Below are 24698 nucleotides of genomic sequence, written 5' to 3' on the forward strand. Positions count from 1 at the left end.
CATTCTGTATTAATGTTCTTACTTTCTATATGAAAACTTTATTATGACAGAAATGACTTGTCCTGACGATCAGATATATGAACAGTGTGGCACACCATGTAACCAGAGCTGCAGATCACTCTCGAATCCAGATGAGGATTGCACTGAATTCTGTGTAGAAGGATGTTACTGTCCACCCAATCACTTTGCCAATGAAGATGGCAAGTGTGTGCCCAAATCTAAATGCTCCTGCTACTTCAATGGCGAAATCTACAAACCTCATGAGGACATTACATTTGACTACACCATCTGGTAATCTAAATGGAGTGAATGCCTGTCAAGCTGTTTTTTTAAAAAAATCATGATGTTAGCACTATTTAGATTAGATTCTCTACAGTGTGGAAACAGGTCCTTTGGCCCAACAAGTCCATACCGACCCTCAGATGAGTAACCCACCCAGACCCAATTCCCTCTGACTAATGCATCTAACACTATGGGCAATTTACCTGACCTGCACATCTTTGGATTGTGGGAGGAAACCAGAGCACGCGGAGGAATCCCATGCAGACATGGGGAGAATGTGCAAACTCCACACAGACAATCGCCCGAGGCTGGAATCGAACCCAGGTGCTATGAGGCAGCAGTGCTAACCACTGAGCCACCATGCCACCCCAAATTTCCTGGAGATTTCAAACATAGTTTTATCACCACTGACAAAGTTTGAGATGTGTGAAACTTGCACTGCAAATTTCCATTCAGGTGGACAATTGCAAATTGCTGGTGGTGATATTGGGGGGAACTGTCAGGTTGGGCACAGAATGGGAATGGGCATGCAGGAGGTCTGAACCACCTTAGATTTGGCCTTCCTTATCAGGTGTGATACACTACAAATGGGATTGACATGAACCACACATCTCTTCTTGTAAACGTGGTCCTTTTGCAGGGTTGTAAACCTGATTAGTAGACTCTGATCCACTTTAGCTAGAAGCGGCAAGCACCTATTTCAGGGCTTGCCTGATCCAATTGTTTTTCAGCAATGCATGGTGAGCAATTGAAAGCCTCTAAATATATCTGTGTAGCACATTGATACATTCAGTAGACATAGGAACATTGAAAATGTGAGTGGGAGTAGTTCATTTGGCCCTTTAAGCCTGCTTCATCACACAATATGATCATGGCTGATCATCCAACTCAATCCCCTAATTGGTGGTCAACAAATAACATCAAGAATATTCAAGCTTTGTAAGTAGTGCAACCAAACTGTTCACTGGTTTAAAGTACTTAAGAAAGTTTGAAGAGCCTGGGATTGTTGTGTTGGAGCACGTAACATTCAAGGTCATCATATCCATACATTGTATGTAATATTTTGAAGGGAATAGATAAATTGCTCCTTACGACATGTCCAAAACTGTTTTAAACTCTAGAAGGGAACGTGGGCTGAGACAGGAGAGAAAAGATGCTTAAGTTGATGAGTATGAATAAGTCCTTTGTTATAATCCCAGTTGATGTTAATACTGGATAAGTCAGATCCCAAAATGAAAGCTGGCTTGATAGATCTATTTTTATTTTAGATAACATGATAGTCATTCACTGAAATATAGTCACACAAGGCTGAAGAGTTCCTTTAACAAAAAAAAAGTTCATTATACAAAAGACAAAAATTAAACAGAAATGATCTTGATATACAATGTAGTCAGAAAAATCTTAAAACACTCAGCAAAGGAAAGTTTCAAGATTAGAGCGGTGCTGGAAAAACACAGCAGATCAGGCAGCAACCAAGGAGCAGGAAAATCGATGTTTCAGATAAAAGCCCTTCACCAGGATTCCTGATGAAGGGCTTTTGCCTGAAACATTGATTTTCCTGCTCCTCAGATGCTGCCTGACTCTTAACTCCAGCATCTGCAGTACCCACTTCTGCCGAAAGGAAAGTTTCAACCTATATTGCAATATCAGCATTTTAAAGTGATTCAGATGTAGATAAATTATATTTTTATAGCAAATCTTTAAGCTTGACTTAACTGATGCTTCTCACTTTCTGTCCTGTAAACTGTGGAGTCTTTTTACATGAACGCTCACAAAACTGAGAACTTAGATTTTTTTCACCTTCTAATAACTTGTAGATTCTAACCAAACACATTTGACTTGAAATTTGAACAGATTAAACCGTTCTACTGAAGTAACCCATTCCCTTAACTTCTCTAAAAAAACCTTCCTTTTTTTTAGGAGAGAGACAATACTTACAACCAATTCCAGTCAGGGCTCCTTGAAATTGCCCTAGAAAAAGAATCAATCTCTTAGTTTCTAGAGCTAAAATCAATCCTTGATTATTGTGAATGTAAAACAAGCTAATAACCTTAAATGATTATTCCACCTGTTGTAAACCACCTGTAGTTAAAAACAATTTTCCATTACCACACTAAGCATTTGCAATCACCTGTTCTCTGGCATATATGGGCTGAGCTCAGTTCTGGAGGACTGCCTAACTTAGTTTCTTCTAAAAAATAACTTTGTAAAAGTTAGCGACACTCATATGCCACTACTTTGAAAAGCAAACCCTAAAACCTTTAAGTATATGCATACATACTTATTTCTTCACAGGGCACTTTGCAGAGAGGCAGAGGAAACAAAGGTGTGGAAAATGGAAACAAGAATTGGATAGAAATCTAAGGGAGTGGAACATTGGGAAATATTTATGTTGCACACTGCCTTATGCAGCACAAAGCCTTTTCTGGCCCTGTGTTTTTCTACACTGTACATGTAAAATATATATATTCCTATATATCCAAATGCTCCTACATTGCCTTCCACTATCTCTTAACTATGCTGAGGCCTCTAAACTGTCCTAATTTTCACACCTTCTCACTACTTTAAATCAATCCTGCCTGTTATGAAACTACACTGGCAGCCCCAGTATGGCAGTAGCTTCCTGAATAGTGTTGCCAGGCTGACTCTTCAAGTGGGAATCTTCCAACATAAAGTCAATCCAATTCAATTCAGTCCGATCTAATTTGAACCAATGAATCAGATTACACATGAATGCGATTGCTTTTGCTTATTGTAATTCAAAATTTACAGGTATTCAGTGTTTAGAGTTTATTGTTAAATTCAAGAATGATCACTCTGTTTGTGAATGGAACCAGTTCAAATGAGCAAGGACTTGCTTGTGTATTAAAATACAGGCATTTGAGTTCATTGTTTAAACTGTGAGGTTCTGCCACTTTCTAGTCTTTTCTTTCAAGGTAGCCAACTGAGTCGAAGTTTTGGTAACTTTCCAAGTTTCAAACAATCTTTTGTTTTTCTTTTGCAGTTACTGTGAAAATGGTGTGATGCGTTGCAGTGCAAATAATTTAGCCCATCATTATCCACCAAACATTTTCTTAGACACAGAAGAGGGTGGCAGAGGTGAGAGTCTGAATATTTATTGGATTGTTGTGGGTGGGTAGGTGGGTGGTGCGGGGAGGGTTAAGGAGCCAAAGAGAATCTTTGTTCTGGACCCCAGAGGTTCCCATGGACATTTAACTCCACAAGATTTTCCAATAAATTTTTTGATCTGCCAGTTGCCTGGCATGCTTGAAAACCTATTGGGATGTTAATAGTCTCTAAACTAAACTACCGAGAAATGCTTTCAAGTATCATTGCAGTTCCCAATACATGGGAGCATGTATGCATGTTCCCTCATGTAGACTCTGTTCACAGTAAGCCCATAGAGCTTAGACAGGTCTAGGTGCTTCTAAATGTGTGCAGGAACTATTTTGCTGAGAGTATGCAGGCTGGCATTATAATTCACTGTTAAGCTTCCAAACAACACCATGACTTGCAATAGAATTGGTTAGCAAGACCACCACTGGAACATGTGAAAAGAATAGACAAGATTAATTGCTATGATTACAACTCCAGATTCCGTTTGTCAGCCAGACATTTGCTGGTTTTTGAACATTAGTACTGTCAGATATCACAGAGCTGCCTATTCAGGTAAGGGACATGGAGACATAGAAACATAAAAATCAAGAGCAGGAGTAAGCCATTTGGGCCTTTGAGCCTGGTCTGCCTTTCTGTATGATCTTGGCTGATCCTTTATCTCAATGCCATACTCCAGTTGTCTCCCAATGCCACCAACACATGCACAGCTATTGTCATGTTCATCACTGGAATCCTCTTCTCTTCCAAATCAACTCTATTCTGAAGACAAGTCAATAACATATCTTTTGAAACCAGATGAACATAAGTTTCAGCCTTCTTTATTCGAACAGCAGATATCAATTGTTTATCCTGAACAGTGTAACTTAACACAGCTCACTATAAATTGTGGATGTGGCTTGAACAGTGGTTCCGTCAAATCAGAGTGTATAGAATCAATAGCAGATGCTTTTCTCTGTGTGTGCTGATTATGCCAAGCTCCAGGTAATGAACATTTGATCCCTGATCATCACTCCTCTAGAAACATTAACATTAAATTAGGAGAATTATTTGGTACATCTAATGTTTGCTGGAGTCATCAGAAATAACCACATCCTATGAATGAATAACATTTTTTTTGAACTTAGTGTCAATTCTAAGACATTTTCTGTGAACTGCTCATTATTTTCACACCAAGGTTTCCGAACAGAAATACCAAAGTCTTAGTTAACTCATTGTGTCCTCACTCCTAAGTAATATTCCTTCAACATATAAGTTTTATAATCATCTAAGTAGTCATCAATTATAGCTTTCATTCAATTAAAGACGCATGTAGCATAAATACTGTACAACTTGTGCTCCTAAACTGTCACATTTACCATCTCAGCTTGATTTTAAATGTAGCCAATTGATACTGAATTCCAAACTCCCTTCTTCCAGCCAAACGAGAGACAAGTTGTGACCCACCAATGAGTAGATTTTCTTGCCCAGAAGATGACCCTACAGCCCAAGGCACTGAGTGTCTAAAGACGTGTCAGAACTACGATTTGGATTGTGTGAGCTCCAAATGCATATCAGGTTGCATGTGTCCTCATGGGCAGGTGAGAAATCCAAATGTGCAATGAAACAGCGCCCTGTATTTACCTCTTACTGTATAGTTTACACGTCATTTATTCTTCAGGTACAAGAAGAGAACACATGCATTTCTCCAGAAATGTGCCCGTGTCTACACAATGGCAAGGAATATCGCCCTGGAGAGTCTGTCAGGCTTGACTGCAATACCTGGTAATGCTATTTTCTTACGATAATTAATACACATGTCATTGTAAATTTAATATAAGAAACATGTTGGATGCAAACGTCTACTGGGCATATTTATGTTAGAATTAACATGTCTGGAGTGAGGCTTCACCCATATACAACATATTGTGCATTAAATTATTGGCTACTCACTGCTTTCTGACGACTGAATATTTATGAGCAATGCTTGTCTGAACCTGTATGATCTAGTTGCAAAGGTTTAGGATCTCGATCATGTACCTGTTACAGTGCTACTTCTGACATCCAGTTTATGCAGCAAGGAGCTAAGTTATATAGAGCAAGAAGCTGCCAAGTTTGTTCTTACCTTCAGTTAGCTGATCTTCTGCCTTGTACCTAGCAGGAGGAGGTAGTTAAAATTGAGGACTTATTCCCAAAGTTATTCCTTATAAGGCTGTACTTCATAATCAGACATTTGAAGTTGAGTGTTTGAAACCGGGGATTACAAATTTCAAACACAAAAAGGTCAATGGTTAGAAACAATGGACAGAATCTTGTTGTGTTGTCAACGGCCAGCTCAGGGAGAGCTGGCAAGACAGTCATCGGACAATGCTCCAGTTACGCAGTGGATTAGACACCAGTAGAAAGTCCCACAGAATTGAGACCCCAGGACTGGAAATCTCTGATGAAAGCTGCTGCCCAATCAGAAGTTGACAGCTTTTGCACTGGGAGGTTTAACTGCTGCTGGAAGCGTGCCTCCTGGAATCCCAGGATTGTGGCGGGCCCAGGCCACAGAGAAGTAATGTGGGAGATTGTGGGGTAGGGTTCATGGGGAATGGGTCTTATTGGACTCCTTGTCCTGAGGTCCAGCCCCTTGATCAGGCAGTGGTAGCATTTGATACAGATGCCCCTTTGCACCACGCTATGGTGATGAGTGGCCCTGCACAACTTGAACTTTCTTACATGCAATGTTGCGACATGCTCACCTATTCTTGGACTGATAACAGCAAAGGAGGTGACCACTTAAGGGCTTCAATTGGCAGAGGGATGGGAAGGTCAATGACGGGCCTTCTCACCCAGACCTTAATCCTGATGGTGATGGGAAGGCCGTGACGATTCAGGCAAAACAGCATTCCATGTAATTAAATGCCATTCCCACCTCCAACTCACCAGCAGTGAGAGAAGACGAGCCCAAATGCAGAGAGAGCATTGGGCTATATCACAGAGAGCAAGCCCAAAATAACAAAGGAAAAGGCATGCCATTATCTTGTGACCATTGGCTGTCACTATGTTGTGTAAATCTGTAGAACTGTTTTGTGACACTTCAAGACATTGATATTTTTAGTCCATTGTTTATTGGATTATAATAGTTAAGGAAGCATACAGTTATACTGAACTCTCTCTCATAGATTGCTGTCTGATCTGCTGTGATTTCCAGCATTTGTTGTTTTCAGTACAGATTCCAGCATCTGCAGTAATTTGTTCCTACCTTCTGTACTGAAACTTTGTTTGGCAAGTTGAAATAAATGCCATGTACAAACTAGAGGTGGCTGATAGGCTATATCCAATTTTCATAAGATGATTAGATGGTCTCAAAATAACTGAAAAATCAAAGCATACTTGATGTGCAGACATCTCAACAAAACCAAGATTCAAATATATATTGACCAAACTTCTCCTAAAAGGTTACCTACATTGTGTAGAGCTAACTCTTATATTACAAAGGATTCTTTCAGCATCACTACCAAGAATTAAATTCATTTCTATTGTTTAATCTGCCTGTAAATACTAGTCTTGTGTGCACACTTCTTATTGACTGAGAGCAATTGCTGGCTACTTTTACTTCACTGCTTAGTGGTTAGCTATTGCTTTAAATGACACTGCCCCATATCTAGTGGCTTGTTGACCATGGGTTTGGAAATCATTTTCTACTGTTATCACTGTGTGAATATTATCTTTGCTATTTTAATGCAGACCTTAAATGACACAACATATGATATTAATCCATTTCTGTTATATGTGCTGCAATCTTCTGGTTGATGTAATTTTCTGCCACCATCATTTTTTCCTTCCTAGGGTAATGGTCTAGTTGGTTTACAATGAAAACTATCGAGTCTTTAATGAGACAAGAGGTAGTCTGTTGCATGATAGTAATCAGGTATAAATTACATTAATAGGTTGAACATTGTCACAAAAACTATTGAGATCCTAAAATGTCTTGACTTTCCCCATGCAAGTCCTTATGGCATGTTCAGATTGGATAGAGCTAAAAGTGGTCTTCAACATTAAGCCTTTCAATATCATTACGTTATATGACAATTTAATTCTATTAACATGCAAGCACAGAGGATTACATGGAATTAAGTGTGCAGTTATCAAAATCAGCTCCAAACTCTCTTTCATATCAGATTTTGTAAAATATGCAAATTGCTCATGATTTCACCTTTGCCCCTTTTAGCTGACAGAAAGAAGAAAATTAACTCAAGCAATTCTCTCCAAAGTAGTGAATATAAGGGGTTGGTTTGTTACCTTGCTTCCAATATGTAGCCCATGGGGGATTTAAAAATGATAAGTAACAAAGTGTTTGAAAAGTACCTCATTTGAAGTCTTAATTTCTTTGCCAGGAAAAGAAAATATATATTCAGCAGACTTCATAAAACCACTCCGGGAAATGCACTTCCTGTAATTTATTGTGCTTACAGATGGGAAATAGCAATGATCATGTGCCAGACTTCCGAAATGATATTCCCTGTGGATGAAATTCTCTGCTGGATGTGCAGTTTAAAAAAGTTGCCCTGTAGCTACTTTCTATGGATGGTTAGACTCACCACGCTAGCACACAAATATGGTGCAAATGGTACAATCTTTCAGCTTTCCCAGACCGAGAACACATATTAATTTCTTCGCAATATATTTTGATTGTTCAGTATGAGCATGAACATCAGGCTGCCCTGGTGGAATATCTGCACAACTGAGTTCTCAATAGCAACAGTTCTGGCTATGGGATAGAAGGATTCTGTGCACCAAAGGACTCATTGTCACTTTATCAAAACCATGTCACCAAAGTCTCCTGAGACATACTTGGTTAGGTGAAGTCTGCTGCTAATATGCAAGGGACTTTAATTCATTATTATAGAAGAATACTGCAAAGTCTTTTCTGGATTTACTTTCTATGTTAAATATATCTACCCCAAATTTTTAATACCACAATATTTCCTTCGTAACCTGTTACTCTATGAATGTTACCCCAATCCAATCCACTCATATAATCTGAACTGTAACTGTACAGCAAATCTCAATTTATATCTGAAACATGTCACAATGAAATTATGTAAAATTTTCAATATAGAAGTAGGTCATCTGATCCATGTGGTGTTTATCTATGTGCTCAGGCTGTTCCCAAGTTCCCTAGTCCTTATTTCTTTTAACTGCAATTTATTCTTTAATGATTATATTGGGTCCAATGTTGCCCCATTCAAAATGTACTCACCTGCACAAATTTCCAATTGAACTCTTCATCTTTAGTTTAATCACTAACCGCAGTCATGCATTCCATTGCCTAACATAATCCACTGCCTAACGAAATCCACTGCCTCACGTAATCCACTGCCTCACGTAATCCACTGCCTCATGTAATCCACTGCCTTGAATAATCCCTGCATAAACACTGTCCTCTCTTGTTGTGTTCTAAATCTTTAAACTAACTCTGAATGTCTGAGGCAAAAGTGAGGACTGCAGATGCTGGAAACCAGAGTTTAGATCAGAGTGTTGCTGGAAAAGCATAGCAGGTCAGGCAGCATCTGAGGAGCAGGACTCGAATGCTGCCTGACCTACTGTGCTTTTCCAGCAACACTCTGATCTAAACTCTGAATGCCTGAGTTATGTTTTGTTGTACCTCTTATCAACCTATGTGCTCTGACCCGTCATTTTATATTTTTAACATTTCAATCAAATTGAATAACCTCATCTGTTCTAATTAAAACAGCCTGAGTTTAAGTTTTCCCATTATCTTTCCTTGTTTCAGGTAGTATGTAATGATTGTGTATCGTATCCTCTTGTCATTATTAGTATTGAGCTCCAACTCCCCCATGAAGTCTTTTTAAAGATTCAACATCACATTTAGATTTTCATTTCCATACCTTTTCCCATAAAACTCTCAGGTTTAGATTAGATTCCCTACAGTCTGGAAACAGGCCTTTTAGCCCAACCAGTCCACACTGACCCTCCGAAGAGTAACCCACCCAGACCCATTTCACTCTAACTAATTGACCTAACACAATGGGACAATTTAGCATGGCCAATTCACCTGACCTGCACATCTTTGGACTGTGGGAGGAAACCCACGCAGACACAGTGAGAATGTGCAAACTCCACACAGACAGTCAGCCGAGGCTGGAATCGAACCTGGGACTCTGGTGCTGTGAGGCAGCAGTGATAACCACTGAGCCACCTCTCATCCTGTCTAAGAGATTGGGCGAGGTGTCCTGTTTTCAGCCACCGCAGATATAAAGAGCCAAGCAGCCTCTTTCTGTGCAATAAGCATTCTATGATTTTTTTTTCTCTATCTTTCAAAAGCAATTAGAACCATTGCAGGGAATCACATGCAGAATGTGTTTGAGCTGTCAGTATCAGGTGAGCCTCAGTTGCATTGCCTCAGTCTTACCAGACTATAGGGGCTGCTCTCTCATTAGAGAGAGAGAAGCAACTGGTGGTGATTTAACCTGAGGGCTACCAGACCTCAGGCAAGGGAAGATGTTAAGAAGGAGGGTCCTTCATAGTAACCTCAAGCCGGTGATGGTTGGCATCATACTGCTCTTTAAACCAATGATCCAGCCAACTGAGCTAAACCAACTCCCGAGCCTCAGTATACTAAGAAGGAATGTGCAGAGCAGGAGAGCCTAAGCACTAGCATTAAGGTACAATGAAACTAATGTCATGACATTTGACTCAAAGTGGATGAACAACTTGATTTATTGCGGCTTATTTCCAAACAGCAGACTAATGGAGTGGAGTCTTTTTCTGTTTACATGGCATATTAATTTACCACAGGGACCATAGCAATGCAATTAATATAATATGGAAAAAGTCTCCTGTTCACCTTCTTCCATCAAATACAGTGAGAGCCAAGAACTGAAAATAAGATCGTCGGCTTACAATGTATCTGGCATCGAAATGAGAACAAGAGTCTGAGAGATCAGGTGTGTGTGTGTGTGTTTGTGTGTGTGTGCATGTGTGTGTGTGTGTGTAAAAGTGGAGGGATATTATTTGCACCACCATTATTGCTTACTGATTCTGTGATTTCAAGGTCTTGCTATTACAAATCCCCGCTGACAAGATAGCAGGACTTAACTTTCAGGCACAGTGCTGCGTTTGCAGAAAGTAAATGGAGGAACTGTTCATACATTGATATAAGCATAAATGTGTCAACAGAAACATTTAAGCTTTAATTACTTAAATTCTGACCTGGAAGGAATCAGACATTTTACATTGAATATTGTGGTTTGTGCTAATACTGGAGGTAAATAGCTACTTCTGGCTCAGGCTGGAATGTCACAGCCTCATACATTTTAGATGTAAATCATTGTTTTTTTAAATAGGTACAGCTAGTTCAATTGAGAATTGCTTGCAGAAATTAAATCCAAGTTAATATATGGGAGTCTGCTGTTTCTCACATCATTCCAGTATTTGAGAAGACAATTAGATCTAATCCATGTTGGGAAATTCAAGACTTATGCTGAATTACTGGATGCAACTTGAAGCAATGGTGAGACATAATAGCTGATTTCAATGATCCCTATTGGGAGGTGGGAAGGTATATACTCAGTGATCTTTTGTTCCAGCCTCAAAATCAAATGCGAACTGTTCATTCTGGACTGAATGACTGAAAATATTTTGGAAAAGTAGGAGCTAATTGTTGTTGCTGTTTGTTTTTGAAGTAAATGCTTCAATCGAAAGTGGCACTGCACTGACAAAGTCTGTGATGGAACTTGCATTGGAGTTGGCGAGTCCCACTACATAACTTTTGATGGACTGAAGTATACATTCCCAGGAAAATGTCAGTATGTCCTGGTACAGGTAAGAATTCCCTGTTGTGGCTCTTTGTAATCATTTCAAAACAGATGGACAAATGTGGACTTTCCAAAACATGTTTTTGTCAGCAAGACCCCACACTAGCTGTGCATCTTTGTACAATTTACTGCATCTTCTTATTTTTGTAAAGTAAATGTCTAAGTTTTTGAATAACAGAGCAGTGTAGGAATGTTTTGCATCTGAGAAGCCATTTGCACATCTGGCCATAAGAAGAAAAAGTGTTAGAAGTATTGGCAGATCAGGCAGCAGGCATCTGTAGTGAGAAAAACTGAGGTAACATTTCAGTCTGTGACCTTTCATTGAGCCCAAACTACCCAATCAATATTTTGCTGAGGTAATACTTTCTAAATTGCTTTCTCTAACAGGAACCAGGCCTTTCTGTAGGCTTTATTCTATAATCCTAAGGCAACCTCTTCATAAAATCATCCTTATGTAAAGAAAAGCATGCTAAATTTGTAATTTTCTTGCAATATACTTAAGCCTGCCAACTATTCCTTGGAACTGTGTTTTACTAAAGAACCTTTTTGGACCTAACTTTCCTTACCAGGGGTCAAGACTTTGTTATTTTTCAGAGATTTTCTTGAGATTTTCTCAAGGAATACTTTTTGATTTATAAAAGCTACATTTTGGTTCACAACTCTCCCTTTTCATTCTCAATAATTCGTTTATGAGATGATGCAGTTCCAAAGTACCTTTACCTTCTGTATTAGAATTGATATATGGGGTGTGTGGGCTCACACAGAAACAGAATTAGACAAATTCATCAACATCCTCAACAATTAACACCATTCAATTCAACTTAATACCACAACACACAAGGAAATCATTCATTAGCGAGACACTGGACTATTTAAATTGACACAAGGCAACTGACTAAATTAACAACAACAGATTATGTAAAACAACTGGCAGACATTCTGCACAAAAAACTCTTAATTCTAAATAAAATAGAACAGTGAGGTAACAATTAATGTGTTTCTATTTCAAATGCACAAAGGTAGAACATTTTAACCAGGAAGTGTATTGCACATCAAATCTCACTTCCATATTTAAAATTAACAATTGACATGAACTCCAATCATGTCGACAATAGCAACCACAACATTTTCCCTCACAAATTAGCTCCTGAAGCTATTCAGTTTTAAGCGAGAGATTCCACATTCATCTCAAAGAAATTCATTAGCTCACTGATTTCAAGTTTTGTGTGAATATTCTTTTGTCATGGGTTTAAAATTGTTCTCATATTTACAGTCTTTTTTTCTCCTCCCCGCAACTTTCCTTCTTCACCCCCTGTCCAACTTTGCAACTCTTTCCCTGCCCTAGCACCCCTTTCATTCCAACCTTGCTGTGTGTGACCTTCTCCCACCCATACTCTCCCTTATTTCCCCCATGCAGGCACCCCTCTTCATGTCCATTCCGAACCCTGCCACCACAGATGGCACCCCCACCCCAACATGCGCTATGGTACCTCCTCTCACCAAGGCTTAGACTTGGCTCATGGCAATCCCAGTCACACATTCACCACAGCCACTTATTTTTCCAGCTGTTTCTGTAATCATAGGCTGGTTTTCTCTTGCATTTGCTACTAATTCTGTCACTAGTCAGCCAATCAGTGGCACATGCAGTCAAAAAGTAGCCTGACATTGGACGAGCATGAGAGAAACAGAATCAATGATTGGAGAACTCCTCACATATCCTATCTGTCTCACATAAAAAGCAATCTTTCCCTGATTTACCCCGTATGCAATTTTCCCAGGCATTTTCAGGGGTCACAAGGAGGAATTTGTTCCCATGTGTATTAAACTCCCTACCTGTGGAAACCTCAAAGTACTCTACTATTTACACATTTATTTGCTTCCTTCATCACTTTTGAATTTTTTTTTAGGATAGTTGTGATGGGACTGAAGGGACTTTCCGCATTATAGTAGAGCACACTGGCTGTGGCTTGCCAGGCGAAGAATGCTCGAAGGACATCACTGTGTTCTATGACGGAGGAGAGCTTGAGCTGTTTGGAAAAGAGGTATGTAATAACAACACCAATCATACGAATACCAATGCATAGTGGAATGTTTGTCGTTTTGTTTCAATCCTCTTGGAACTTTTGGAGTTGCGCAGTAAATTGCAATTGGTGCATTTATTAAAGATGACTTTTCTTTTATGATGTCATGTTTTCATATTGACTTTTTAACTTATCTGCTTCTTGTGTCAGGTGACTATCAAAAAGCACGTTAAGAATGAAAGAGACATGCAAATATTCAAATCGGGTCTTTACTATGTAATTATATTGGGCAAAAAGATTACCATTCTCTGGGACAAGGGCATTCGGATCTCCGTTCAACTTCAGGGCCAATACAAGGTGAGTTACTTTTAATGGATCTACTTCTTCACTATTTCTTCCTAACTCCTTTCCTTCATCACTGTCTCCTTCACTCTTCCTTCCTTGTTTTTCAGAATTAAAATAGGCTTTGGGTTACTTTTGTTTCATCCTTCCTTCCTTCCTTTCTTCCATTTCTCATCCTTTCTTCCCTATCTCCTCATCTCCTAATTTTTTTCCCTTTGCACTTCCATCCTTCCATTCCCTATAGAATTGGGATCACAACATTGGAACAGACAGGAAAACAGTTAAGTGCCAAAAGGAAACAGGGTCTTTTAATTAGTTACGCTGTCAATCATACAGAAAGCCAGCAAGTTTCATGGAAGAAGGTCATTCCTGGTACCTTTTTTCTGGATGTAGATACAGTAATAATATTTGTTTCTTCAGAAAATAGAAAGCAAAGAGGTAAACTAACTTAAGGGTCATTAAAATGTTTGATAGAGTCAACGTGAAGAACATTTTTCCAGTTGTGAAGGAGTCCAAAATTAGGAGGTCTAAATATAAGTTTATCACAAAGCGAGCTAATCAGACATTTAGAGAGTGGTAACAATGTGGAACACATTATTGATGAGAGCGGTGGAGATGGTTAGTATAGGCTTATTTTGTGAGAAATGTTCAATGAATACAACACCAAGATGGAATAAGAGGATGTCCTGATGGATAGAATAAAGTGGGGTATGGAGGCTTATGTGTAACATGAACAGCAGCATAGACCAGTTGGGCCAAATAGCCTGTTTCTATGCTGTATGTCATATAAAATTTGTTGTAACAATGTCAAGGATAAGATGGTATAAATAAGATTGAAATAGTACAACTCACTCTTTTGCTGCTCTTGTAGCTAATAGTTTCACTGCATTATATCCAGTGGTTCTGAAGAAACTACCTGCAAAAGAAATAAAATATTAAATTGTTTTAATTATTTTCCTATCTTTGACTATTCATTATATATTTCTAAACCATTTTATCCCTTTTCAAATAATTTTAGAATTGGAACAACCTTTGCATTTTGATTTTTTTGTAAACAGTAAATCCTATCAATAGATGTTTAATAAATGTCTAATCATTATGGCACAATGATACACAGCATTGAAATGGCTCAGGATCTGTGTTCAATTCCACTCTCAGGCGACTGGCTGTGTAGAGCTTGCACATTCTCCCCGAGTCTGTGTAGGTTGCCTCTGGGTGCTCTGGTTTCCTCCTACAGTCCAAAGATGTGCGGGTCAGGTGGATTGGTCATGCTAAATTGTCCATAGTGTGCAGCTTGATGTATTAGCCATGGGAAATGCGGGGTAATAGGGTAGGGTGGTGGGTGAGGGTGGGATGCTGTTGGGAAGGTCGGTGTGGTCTCAACTGGCTGAATGGCCTGCTTCCACACTGTAGGGATCGTCAGGTAGTCTGTGAGAGTTCAAAGAAATATTTAAAAACCATGATGTTTCAACTGAAATTAGTCATCCTAATGTTTTATTTGAGGAAAAATAATCACAATTTTTCTTCTTCAATTCTGCCCCTACCCACCCCATGAAACAGGGTAAAGTTTGTGGATTGTGTGGCAACTTTGATGGAAATGCAAACAATGATTTAGTTGGCAGTGGTAATCAACTTGAGATTAAGCCCATTGACTTTGGGAATTCATGGACAGTGAAGCATCTGTGTGCAGATGCCTACGAGGTAATTTCTTAAACTATGCTATGCTCATTAGTTTGTTAACAATGTCTTCACAAAAGAATAGACTCTTTACTCATTTTAAATATTAATTCTGATTGCATTCAATTTCTCAGACACCTTCTCCATGCAGTGGAAACAGCCTGAAGCAGTCATTAGTTGAAAATTCATGCGACATCATCAAAAGTGGCCTGTTCAGTGAATGTGCACAGTTGGTGAGACTTTTTTCTTCCCCCAAAACTTTTAACGTACTTGCTGTGACTGGTTCTCAGGTGAGGATCCCCAGTTTATTCCAATTCTGGATATAATACCCGGAATGGTAATGCTTCCTGGTGAAGAGGGATGAACAGGCACCCCTTCTTTATTCAACTCTTCCCTCTGTTAGTTTCTGCAAGATTAATTTACACAAACTCCTTTTGCCAAATCAAATGCAGGTATATTTTATAAAGAGATACTTTAACCAGGCTTTCTTGAGAAAAACAATCAGGGTGTTTATTAGCTAGTACAAGGCAAGAAAAGATAATAAGATGTGACACACATACACACAAATTAGAGCTGAGAGATGAATCCGGAAAGTAAAAGTAAAAAGAAGAGAACCGGTATTTGGCTCGTCCAAGTTGAATAGATTTTGAAAATTTATGTCTGTTAAACTGGCTGATTCTGGTGATGTTAGCTTTAGTAATGAACCAGTTCTGAATTCTGCAGTAAGGGGTTTGTCTTGCTTTCTTCAGCGTTGGCTTGGCTGGTAGCTGTCTTTCAGTAAATAGAGAGATATTTCAGTTCTTTTTATGGGCACATGCAGGGCTGTCTCATGGAAGCTCACAGCTGTGTCCTTTCAGAGCAAACGTCAACATACTGTGTCCTAATCCAAAAACTCACACGCAGAGCCCTCAGGCTGCAATTACTTTGAGACTTCTTTCTCATGTATTATTCATGGTGAGGACCCGCCCCCCCAAACCCCTCTGTTCTGTAGCTTGCTGTAGTCTTTCCCCATTTAAATAATAGTCAGCTCCTCTTTTCTGCCTGCCAAAGTACAATAATGCACATCTTCCCATATTATCTTCCATCTTCCAAGTTTTTACCCACACTGTGTACTCCTTTTGTCATCCCCACCAGTTGCTTCCCCACCGATGTTTATGTCATCCATGAACTCAGAGAGATACGTTCACTTCTCTAATCCAAATTGTTAATATATATTGTAAACAATTGTGGTGCCAACACTGACCCCTGAAGCACTCTACAAGTTGCAGGTTGCCATTCAGAAAATGCCCCCTTTATAATATGTTGTCAGTCCATGTTTTCCCTGAGTAAATGAGGTGACTGTTTCATTATGCTATACCTTTGCATTAAGATGTCAATAGAACACCTTGTAATGACAATTTCAGCTGAAGGCCCTTCTTCCTTATCCAGTACTAATTATACCCATTGAAAGCAGATCAGGCAAGTGGCATTTCCACATGTACAGCAGGAAGCTGTTAAAGGATCACAAACAATTATCACAGAACAATTTATGGTTAAATATATTAAAATAAGACTTGTTTTTGTAGCAGCACACACACTCTCATACGCACACGCACACATGCTCACACTCACATTCAATTATATCTCTAACTATATCTGAGTTATTTCGTGGGCCAAGAAGAAACCCTTTCCTCAGTCTCTGGATTAGCAGAAATCTGCTTCCAAGCAAAGGTCACAGGGAGCAATACTGTTAACAGTTTCTTTTGCAACGTTTATCCTTCCTGCTCTTTCTCAAGGCAAAATTGCAATAAATGCACATGTACTACTAGGCTTCCCAGATTCTGAAATATCTGAAATGACCCCCATGTGACCAATAAAGCCCTAGAATACAGTGGTATATTATACATGATATACAAACATAAAGTGAAAGCTGACCACTCTTCATGGTTACATGGTCTGGTCAGCAGAACTGCAGCTCATATATACAAATGTTGAAGCTTTCACACATAATACAATGGCATGCAGAAAATTGCCATTTGGTGCTGTTTGAAGGATGTCCTTCATCGAAATGCTTTGTCCTTTTTCTGCTTATGGGAGATTGTTACAAGAGCAGCCTAACCATACCAATGTCACAGAATCAAGCACCAGCTTATAATGCAGCACATCACTTACATCACCCATAATGTGTATGAGCGCATCATCCACACTGAAAGATGTAGGTACTACAGAAGGAGGGTACTGATCTCAAATGGAACAGTGTGAGCAAAACCTCAGCGTTCATAATTGATTCAACTGAGAACCTGATTGACAGCAAGACTCTGTGTAATGAATCTGTGTAAGACGCTGTTAACTCATTTTTTAGATTAGAATCAGTCCAACATTATGGTACAGACAACAGAACACAGGGGGCTAACACCTTTAACATGTTATCTGGCCTGACACCAATTGTTACAGTTAATCTGAGAATGTAACTTTTAAAAATAGTTTTGTGATTTACATATGAAAAAGTGAAACTATCGTGGTCATTCTAACAGATGAGAGACTTAACAAACAAGATATTTTTCAATGTATAATTTCAGATACATCACACTGTAAACTTTTGCTATAAATTCTGTGTCTTACAATTGTGTACTCCACAACCACCTGATGAAAGAACAGTGCTCCGAAAGCTAGTGCTTCCAATTAAATCTGTTGGACTATAACCTGTGTAACTTTTAACTTTGTACACCCCAGTTCAATACCAGCATCTCCAAATCATGACAGTAAGATAGATATGTTAGTCTGCTGGGGGATCCAGGAAAAACAGATTGGTCAGCAGATAACCCCGTAAGTCATAAATGACAGATTCCAGAAAATAATTAAGAGGTCTTTCCTTTGTATGCAAAGATAAAAAACAGATTTTATAATAAGTGTTCCACTTGATCTATACTAACTAATGTTTTCCTCACTGCCTGTGGCTTCAAAGGAACATAAGGTTCACTCAATCTGAATCCTGGTATTATCATATTGTAAAGAATGTTTAGTGATCAATTGCTCATTGGCGATTGATTAACTCTCTATCAAAAACAGGTAAAAACATTACAATCTATGAAGCAGTTATTACAGCAAGCCAGGCGATTTCTTTGCGTGCAGGTTACAATCCTACAGCAGTCTAACTGCCAGGCAGGGGTGCACCAGTGTATACAAGCAATGCATGTTAACCTTCCTTAAAGGAAGATATGTGTACAGCATACATGAAGCAGCAAACATGTAAAAAGAACCAAGAAGAGTTGGGCAAGGATAAATACTTCTCATTTTTCTTAGATTGACCCTCAACCTTTCTGGGAGATTTGTGTGTATGACACCTGCTCTTGTGACTCTACTGGAGAGTGTCTGTGTCTATGCAATGCTATAGCAGCCTATGCTCACGAATGTGCACAACTCGGCATCCTTGTCCAGTGGAGAACAGCTAATCTGTGCCGTAAGTAACCTTGATAGCAATTAGATTTTGGTTGGAAGACAAGTTAATGATCTTGAAATAAATGCTAGAGGAATAATCTGGAAGTTTGCAGATGACACCACAATTGGTTGTGTGGTAAATAGCAAGGAGAAAACCCTTAGACTACAGAGCGAAATGGATGGACTGGTCAGAAAGGCAGATCAATGGCAAATGGATCTTAATCCTGAAAAGTATGAGGTGATGTATCTGGGGGACTAACATGACAGAGGCGTACACGATCAATAGTAGGACCCTAGAAAGATAAAAGGGACCTTGGTGTGCATGTCTACAGGTAGATTCGGTGGTTAAGAAAGCATGAATGATACCTGCTATTATTAGTCAAGGCATTGAGTGCAAGAGCAGAAAGGTTATGATGGATCTGTATAAGACATCAATTAGGCAATGTCTGGAGTACTGTATACAGTCTGGTTGCCACCCTATATAAAGGACATGATTGCAGTTTGGAGGATGCAAAGGAGATTCACCAGGATGTTGCCTGGCCTGGAACATTTCACCTATAAAGAGAAAGTCGATAGGTCGGGGTTGTTTTCCTGAGAGGGGAGACCTGATTGAGGTATACAAAATTATGAGGGGCGTAGCGAAGATAGAGAGGAAGAAATTTTTCCCTTTACCTGAGAGCTCAATAACATGAAGGCAAAGATTTAAGATAAAGGGAAGGAAGTTTAAAGGGGATTCAGGAAGATTTTCTTTTCACCCAAAGGGTGGTGAATGTCTGAAAGGATGGTAGAAGCAGAAAGTATCATCACTTTTCAGAAGTATTTAGATGAATGCCATAGCATTCAAGAGCATTGGTGCTGGAAAGTGGGACTAGAACAGATAGGTACTTTATGATGGGCTGAAGTGCCTCTTTCCATGCTATAAAACACTGCGATTCTATGACTCAATGTTAGGATTGTTCATTATTGAAAATGTGGTTTGTTAATCTGCTCTGGATTGATGTAAAAGCCAAAGTGAATAATTTACTCCAGTAAAGTTGTGGGTAAATGCCGTTGTAAAATGTGTTCTTGATAGGTCTCATTATAATGATTTAAAAAAAAAGAGTTTGCACCATTTTTAGCATCAACAGTTATTGCACCCATCCACCCAGGTTAAGCAAAGGGCACCAACCATGCTGATTATGTAGATCATGAGGCATCTACAGTGGTGATACTGAATTTGGAAAGTAGTGGACTACTCAGTTCATATACATGTTGAAGGGGTTATTAATCCAGGTGTGGACTGGACAGTTTTAGCGATAAATGTTTCAATTAAAATTTTGTTCACCCCAATTCATCTTAAAGATCTGAAAGAAGAGTATTTTTGCCGAAGTCATATCTTTCCCACTGAAACCAGCACTGCTAATTTACAAAACTCCCTCACCTCAGAAAGATAGGGTTTTTTTAAAAAACAAATGAGGTTAATTGTCTGATTCTGCATATTGGTGCTGAGTTTTCTCCGTTATATGTGCATGGAATTTATGGACTGGCGTGAACAGGAAACCACAAGCCATTCCATCATGATTCCTAAAAGCCCTAGGAGTAAAGATTTGCCAAATTTAACTGATGTTGCATGTGAACACAAATGGCAGGCCACAATCACTTTTACTACCCCAAATGAGCATACGTATTGGTACATGGTTGAGTTTCTCTAACCTTGTCAACTAAAAGATCCTTTCTCTGTTCACTGCAGCAATAAGCTGTGAAGAACTGAACACTGGACAAGCAGAATACGTGTGTGAGTGGCGATACAATGTGTGTGCTCCTGCTTGCCCGAAGACCTGCCAACATCACCTTGAAGAGGAAGACTGCCCTGTGAAGTGTGTGGAGGGCTGCCATGCACATTGTCCTTCAGGTTAGTTTTGGAGAAAGAAAAAAGCACAAAGGGAACATTTCATAATTCCAGAACTTTATTAAATGCTGGTTGGTCTCAAATATTGGCATATTGTTACCACTGTTTAATGTCAACACTTACTACACTCAATCACTCATGTCAGGTCAATACTACCGATCATGCTGGCTGTTTTACGTATCCTGGTTATTAGAGGCAATTCAAAAAACATTTCCTACCTTTTATAAAATTAAATCCCTCCACGAATTATTCTGTGCCTGTGCCTATTTTTCATTATTGGGTTTCATTAGATAGGTTTGGTGCTTGTTAAGTTGATTGACTTCACTCACAAGCTGGTGAATGTGTAAAGCCGCATTTCCTTGTTATTGGCGAGGAATACAGTGAACAGTTTGGAGGTTCATCGCCAAACACAGGATAGTAACTGCTCATTGTGAATAAAATCTCACCTTTTGTGAATGGAACAACCTGCATAGTGAAACAATCACTTCATTCCAAACAGAAGCAATGGTTTTGCTTGATAAATGTCTTGTGGGGGTGGGAAGTGGAGTTAGATCACAACCTGAATTGGACCCTCTGAAGCAAGCAAAGAATTAGAATAGGTCAGGTTGAGGGAATCTTAGGGATGTATGAGAGTTTCAACTGTAGGCAGGTTGAGATAGAGCAGGGACGTCCGGTTTTTTTAGAGTTGGAACTAGAAGCCTTTCATGATTGAGAGACGTTTTAAGGCTGGGGGTAAATGCAATGTTGAAGCAACAAACTTTCTAACTCAGCTTGAAACACTCGCTTTAGAGCAGTTAGGGATTGCTGGTGAGGTAATAAAATGTGTGGGGAAGGTTGCCGGTGATTGTAGTTCACCCTAGCAATGACATCAGACAAGTACAGCTAGTGAAAAGGTCATGAGAAATGGCAGTGGGAGACAGGGATGAAGATTCCCAACTCCTCCACGCTTTTTTAGATGTTCTCTGTCAGCATCTCAATAAATTCGTTAGGTAGAGAGGTAGAGAGGGCTATATTTATATTCTCATTACAACAAGTGATTCTGTGAACATCTTCGAATGTGGTAAGATGTAATAGTAAAGTTTGAGACTTTCTCACAACTGGCATAGAGTATGTACCAGATCATGTTTACTTCCCATCTTTCATTTCCCCTGGCAATAATGTGGTGTAATCATAAGAAGGCCTTGTTTTATCTTAAATAATCTACTCTGGTTCAGATTCCTTGCAGATGAGAGGATAGAGAAATAGTCATATGAATTGACTGGTAATCCATGCGTTCGTGACATGGGTCCAAAGCCCAACTTAAATTCAATTAACCATCTGGAAATGAAAACTAATATCATTAATGGTGACCATAAAACTATCTTCAATGAAGGTTAAAAATTCATGCAATTTATTAACATCCTTATAGGGAAAGAAATCTGCTGTCCAGTATTGGTCCAGCCTAAATGAAAGCCACAGCAATGTGAATGGCTCTTAATTACCCGCTGTAGTGGCTTAGTGAATCACTCATTTCAAGAGCAAGTAGGAAAGGGCAAAATATGCTAGCCTTGCCTATATCTCTTGAAAGAGTTTTTTTACAAATCGACCAAAATTCAGAAATAAATAAAAGGATATTGAACTTGAGAGCATCTGTTTAGTTATGAGATAAATAGTACAGGTACTGACTTTGATGATACATCTCTAAACCATTGAATGGGATAGTTTGACAAACCATTGACAGGAAAATTCTTCACTTTTTGTTGTTTCAATAACATCTAGGAACTATATTGGATGAGAGTTCACAAAAATGCATCGATCCTGCACTTTGTCCAGTGTGTATCCATGAGGGTCAACGTATTCCAGATGGACAGACAATCGTTATTAATGAAGGAACAGAACACTGTCAGACTTGGTATGCTTTTGTAATATTGCATTATGTTCCAATATTCCTTCCAGACCCCATATGCATTTGAGTTTGGGTTGTGGTTTAGGATGAGTTTTAATTCTGTTAAATTCATGCTTTGGATCTTGCAAACTCTTAGCAACTACATCCAAAATTTGCACAGCAATGATTTTAAGATACAGTTTAATCACTTGCAAATCCTCTTCGAATCACGTTTCAGTTTTGCAGAAGTGCTTCACAGAAAAGCTGCAAATAAGCAGAAGAACAAACTGCATCATTACATTTATCCCAGTTTGTTTGTATACAAGCACATTGATTTTTGTGTGGGATTGAAAGACACACAGTTGCAACTTTTTGAGACACAGCTTACCAATGTTATTTACTACAGAGTTCATAGAGTCTTATACCCTGTCTTCTAACCTCCCACCTTCACCCCTTGAACTATTTACAATAATCGAACCTGTGCCTGACTCAGGCAGCTCCTTGGTCAATGTAGTTCTGAGTTCAGGCAGGAGGAGAAGGCAGCTGCTATGATTGAGCAATTGAAGTAGGTCCCCTATGGTAATCTATTTAGTGATTATCACTGAAGCATCTCAAATCTGTTGCATTTCTGGTTCTGTCTAAAGACACTGTTCATTATGGTTTCTGCTCAAGGTTACGGGATATTGATGACTTTTTATCATGGTCTATATTGCGATGCATGTTAAAGATGATAGGAATGTTCATTTACTCTATTTTCTCTCTTTTACATCCCCTCAGTTCATGTACTGGAACTTTCTTGCATTGCCAAAATTGCCCGGTATCGGAAAAAACGCCAACTTTGACCCCATCACCAGAAGTCCCTGATATAATCTCTGGTGGCTGCAATAGGGTAATGGAACTGGCTTTCTTGATTGATGGCAGTATGTCATTTTCGAAGAAGGATTTTGAAGAAGTGAAGAAGTTTGTGCTGGCAATGATGGAACAGATGCAGATTGGCCAATCGAACATACGGGTTTCTGTCCTGCAGTTTCATTCACGCATCACAAAACTGTTTGATTTGTGGGAAAAAAAGAGTGTAAGAGAACTGAAGGCATTAGTGAAAACAATGCAGTACATTGGCGATTCTAAATCAAATCTAGCTGAAGCTCTGAAGCACACATCAATTCTTGTGTTTGGAAAGGATGTAAGGAAAAAGGTTCCCAAAGTAGCCATACTTGTGACAGCTAGTGCCTCATCTAAAGGTGTTGCAAAGGTCTTGCCTTTCATCGTCAAGAGGAAAGTTACTATGATCACAGTTGGAATTGGTCCACATATAAATAAAAAAGAAATAGACTTGATAACATCCAAATCACGTGATGGCAAGTCATTTATTTTGAAGAATGTCAGTGAGCTTAAAGAATACAGAAGTACAATCTTAGATTATATGTGCAGTCGTGGAGCTACACCACCACCTCCTACCATCCCAGGAACTGTACCAGCAGGAATACCATCAACAACCACCACATCCCCCTTTACCGCCCAGGTAGTGATCACTACCACACCGCCAAGGGAAGGTAAAAAATGGGATGTTGTGTTCCTTGTGGAAGACTCAAATAAGGTTGGGGAAGCTAACTTTAACAGGACAAAAGAATTTATGATAAAAACTGTAGAAAAATTTCATGTAACAGAGAAAACCACGCATATATTTGTCATCCAGTTCTCTGATAGAATAAACGATGAATTTACTTTTGTTAGCTCTCAGAGTTACTGGGAAGTGATTGAAAGAATAAAACAAATGCGGTTTCATGGAGGAGAGCAGACCAACACTGGCAGTGCTATAAGTTATGTCATTGAAGAAACATTAACCTTGCAGAATGGTGCAAGGGAGGAAGCACCTGACTTAGTGTTCATGATAACCAGCAACCCTCCATCAGACAGTATCACAAATCCAATAAAGGCTGTCAAAGACAACAACATAGACTTAATACCAATTGTTGTTGGACCTGATATCGATATAGCTGAGTTCCCGCTTCCAGTTGTGCAAACTACCTATGCCAATATTACTGATATAGTTAACAAGGTTTACAAAACTTGTTGCCAACCAGCCACTGATGAAACGATGCCTACGACTTTGGCCACTACCACCAGTACCACCACCACACGACTGCCATTAGGTGAGAATCCCTGCTTACTTGAACTGTGGATAACTTGGACTTCGAGATGGAGTTATATTATATTTGTTGCTTAGAGGCAGGTCATTTGGTCCAGCTGGCATTTTTATTTCAACTTGTTTGTTAAAAGGGTTGATG

At 39.2% G+C, this 24698-nt stretch overlaps 1 protein-coding gene across 1 annotated transcript in view; it reads left to right on the forward strand.

Moving 5' to 3' along the window:
* Positions 1–24698, forward strand: part of vwf (von Willebrand factor) — a 119581-nt gene that overhangs the window by 38260 nt on the left and 56623 nt on the right. The window contains exons 16-28 of the mRNA XM_043713571.1: positions 51–291; positions 3287–3381; positions 4816–4976; positions 5057–5160; positions 11070–11208; positions 13109–13243; positions 13433–13579; positions 15125–15265; positions 15376–15474; positions 18524–18680; positions 20388–20549; positions 22305–22437; positions 23188–24563. Of these exons, the coding sequence (XP_043569506.1) occupies positions 51–291; positions 3287–3381; positions 4816–4976; positions 5057–5160; positions 11070–11208; positions 13109–13243; positions 13433–13579; positions 15125–15265; positions 15376–15474; positions 18524–18680; positions 20388–20549; positions 22305–22437; positions 23188–24563 (3090 nt within the window). The remainder of the gene's footprint in view (positions 1–50; positions 292–3286; positions 3382–4815; positions 4977–5056; positions 5161–11069; positions 11209–13108; positions 13244–13432; positions 13580–15124; positions 15266–15375; positions 15475–18523; positions 18681–20387; positions 20550–22304; positions 22438–23187; positions 24564–24698) is intronic.

This window comes from Chiloscyllium plagiosum, chromosome 23 (assembly GCF_004010195.1).
Source record: "Chiloscyllium plagiosum isolate BGI_BamShark_2017 chromosome 23, ASM401019v2, whole genome shotgun sequence".
Classification (NCBI taxonomy): Eukaryota; Metazoa; Chordata; class Chondrichthyes; order Orectolobiformes; family Hemiscylliidae; genus Chiloscyllium; species Chiloscyllium plagiosum.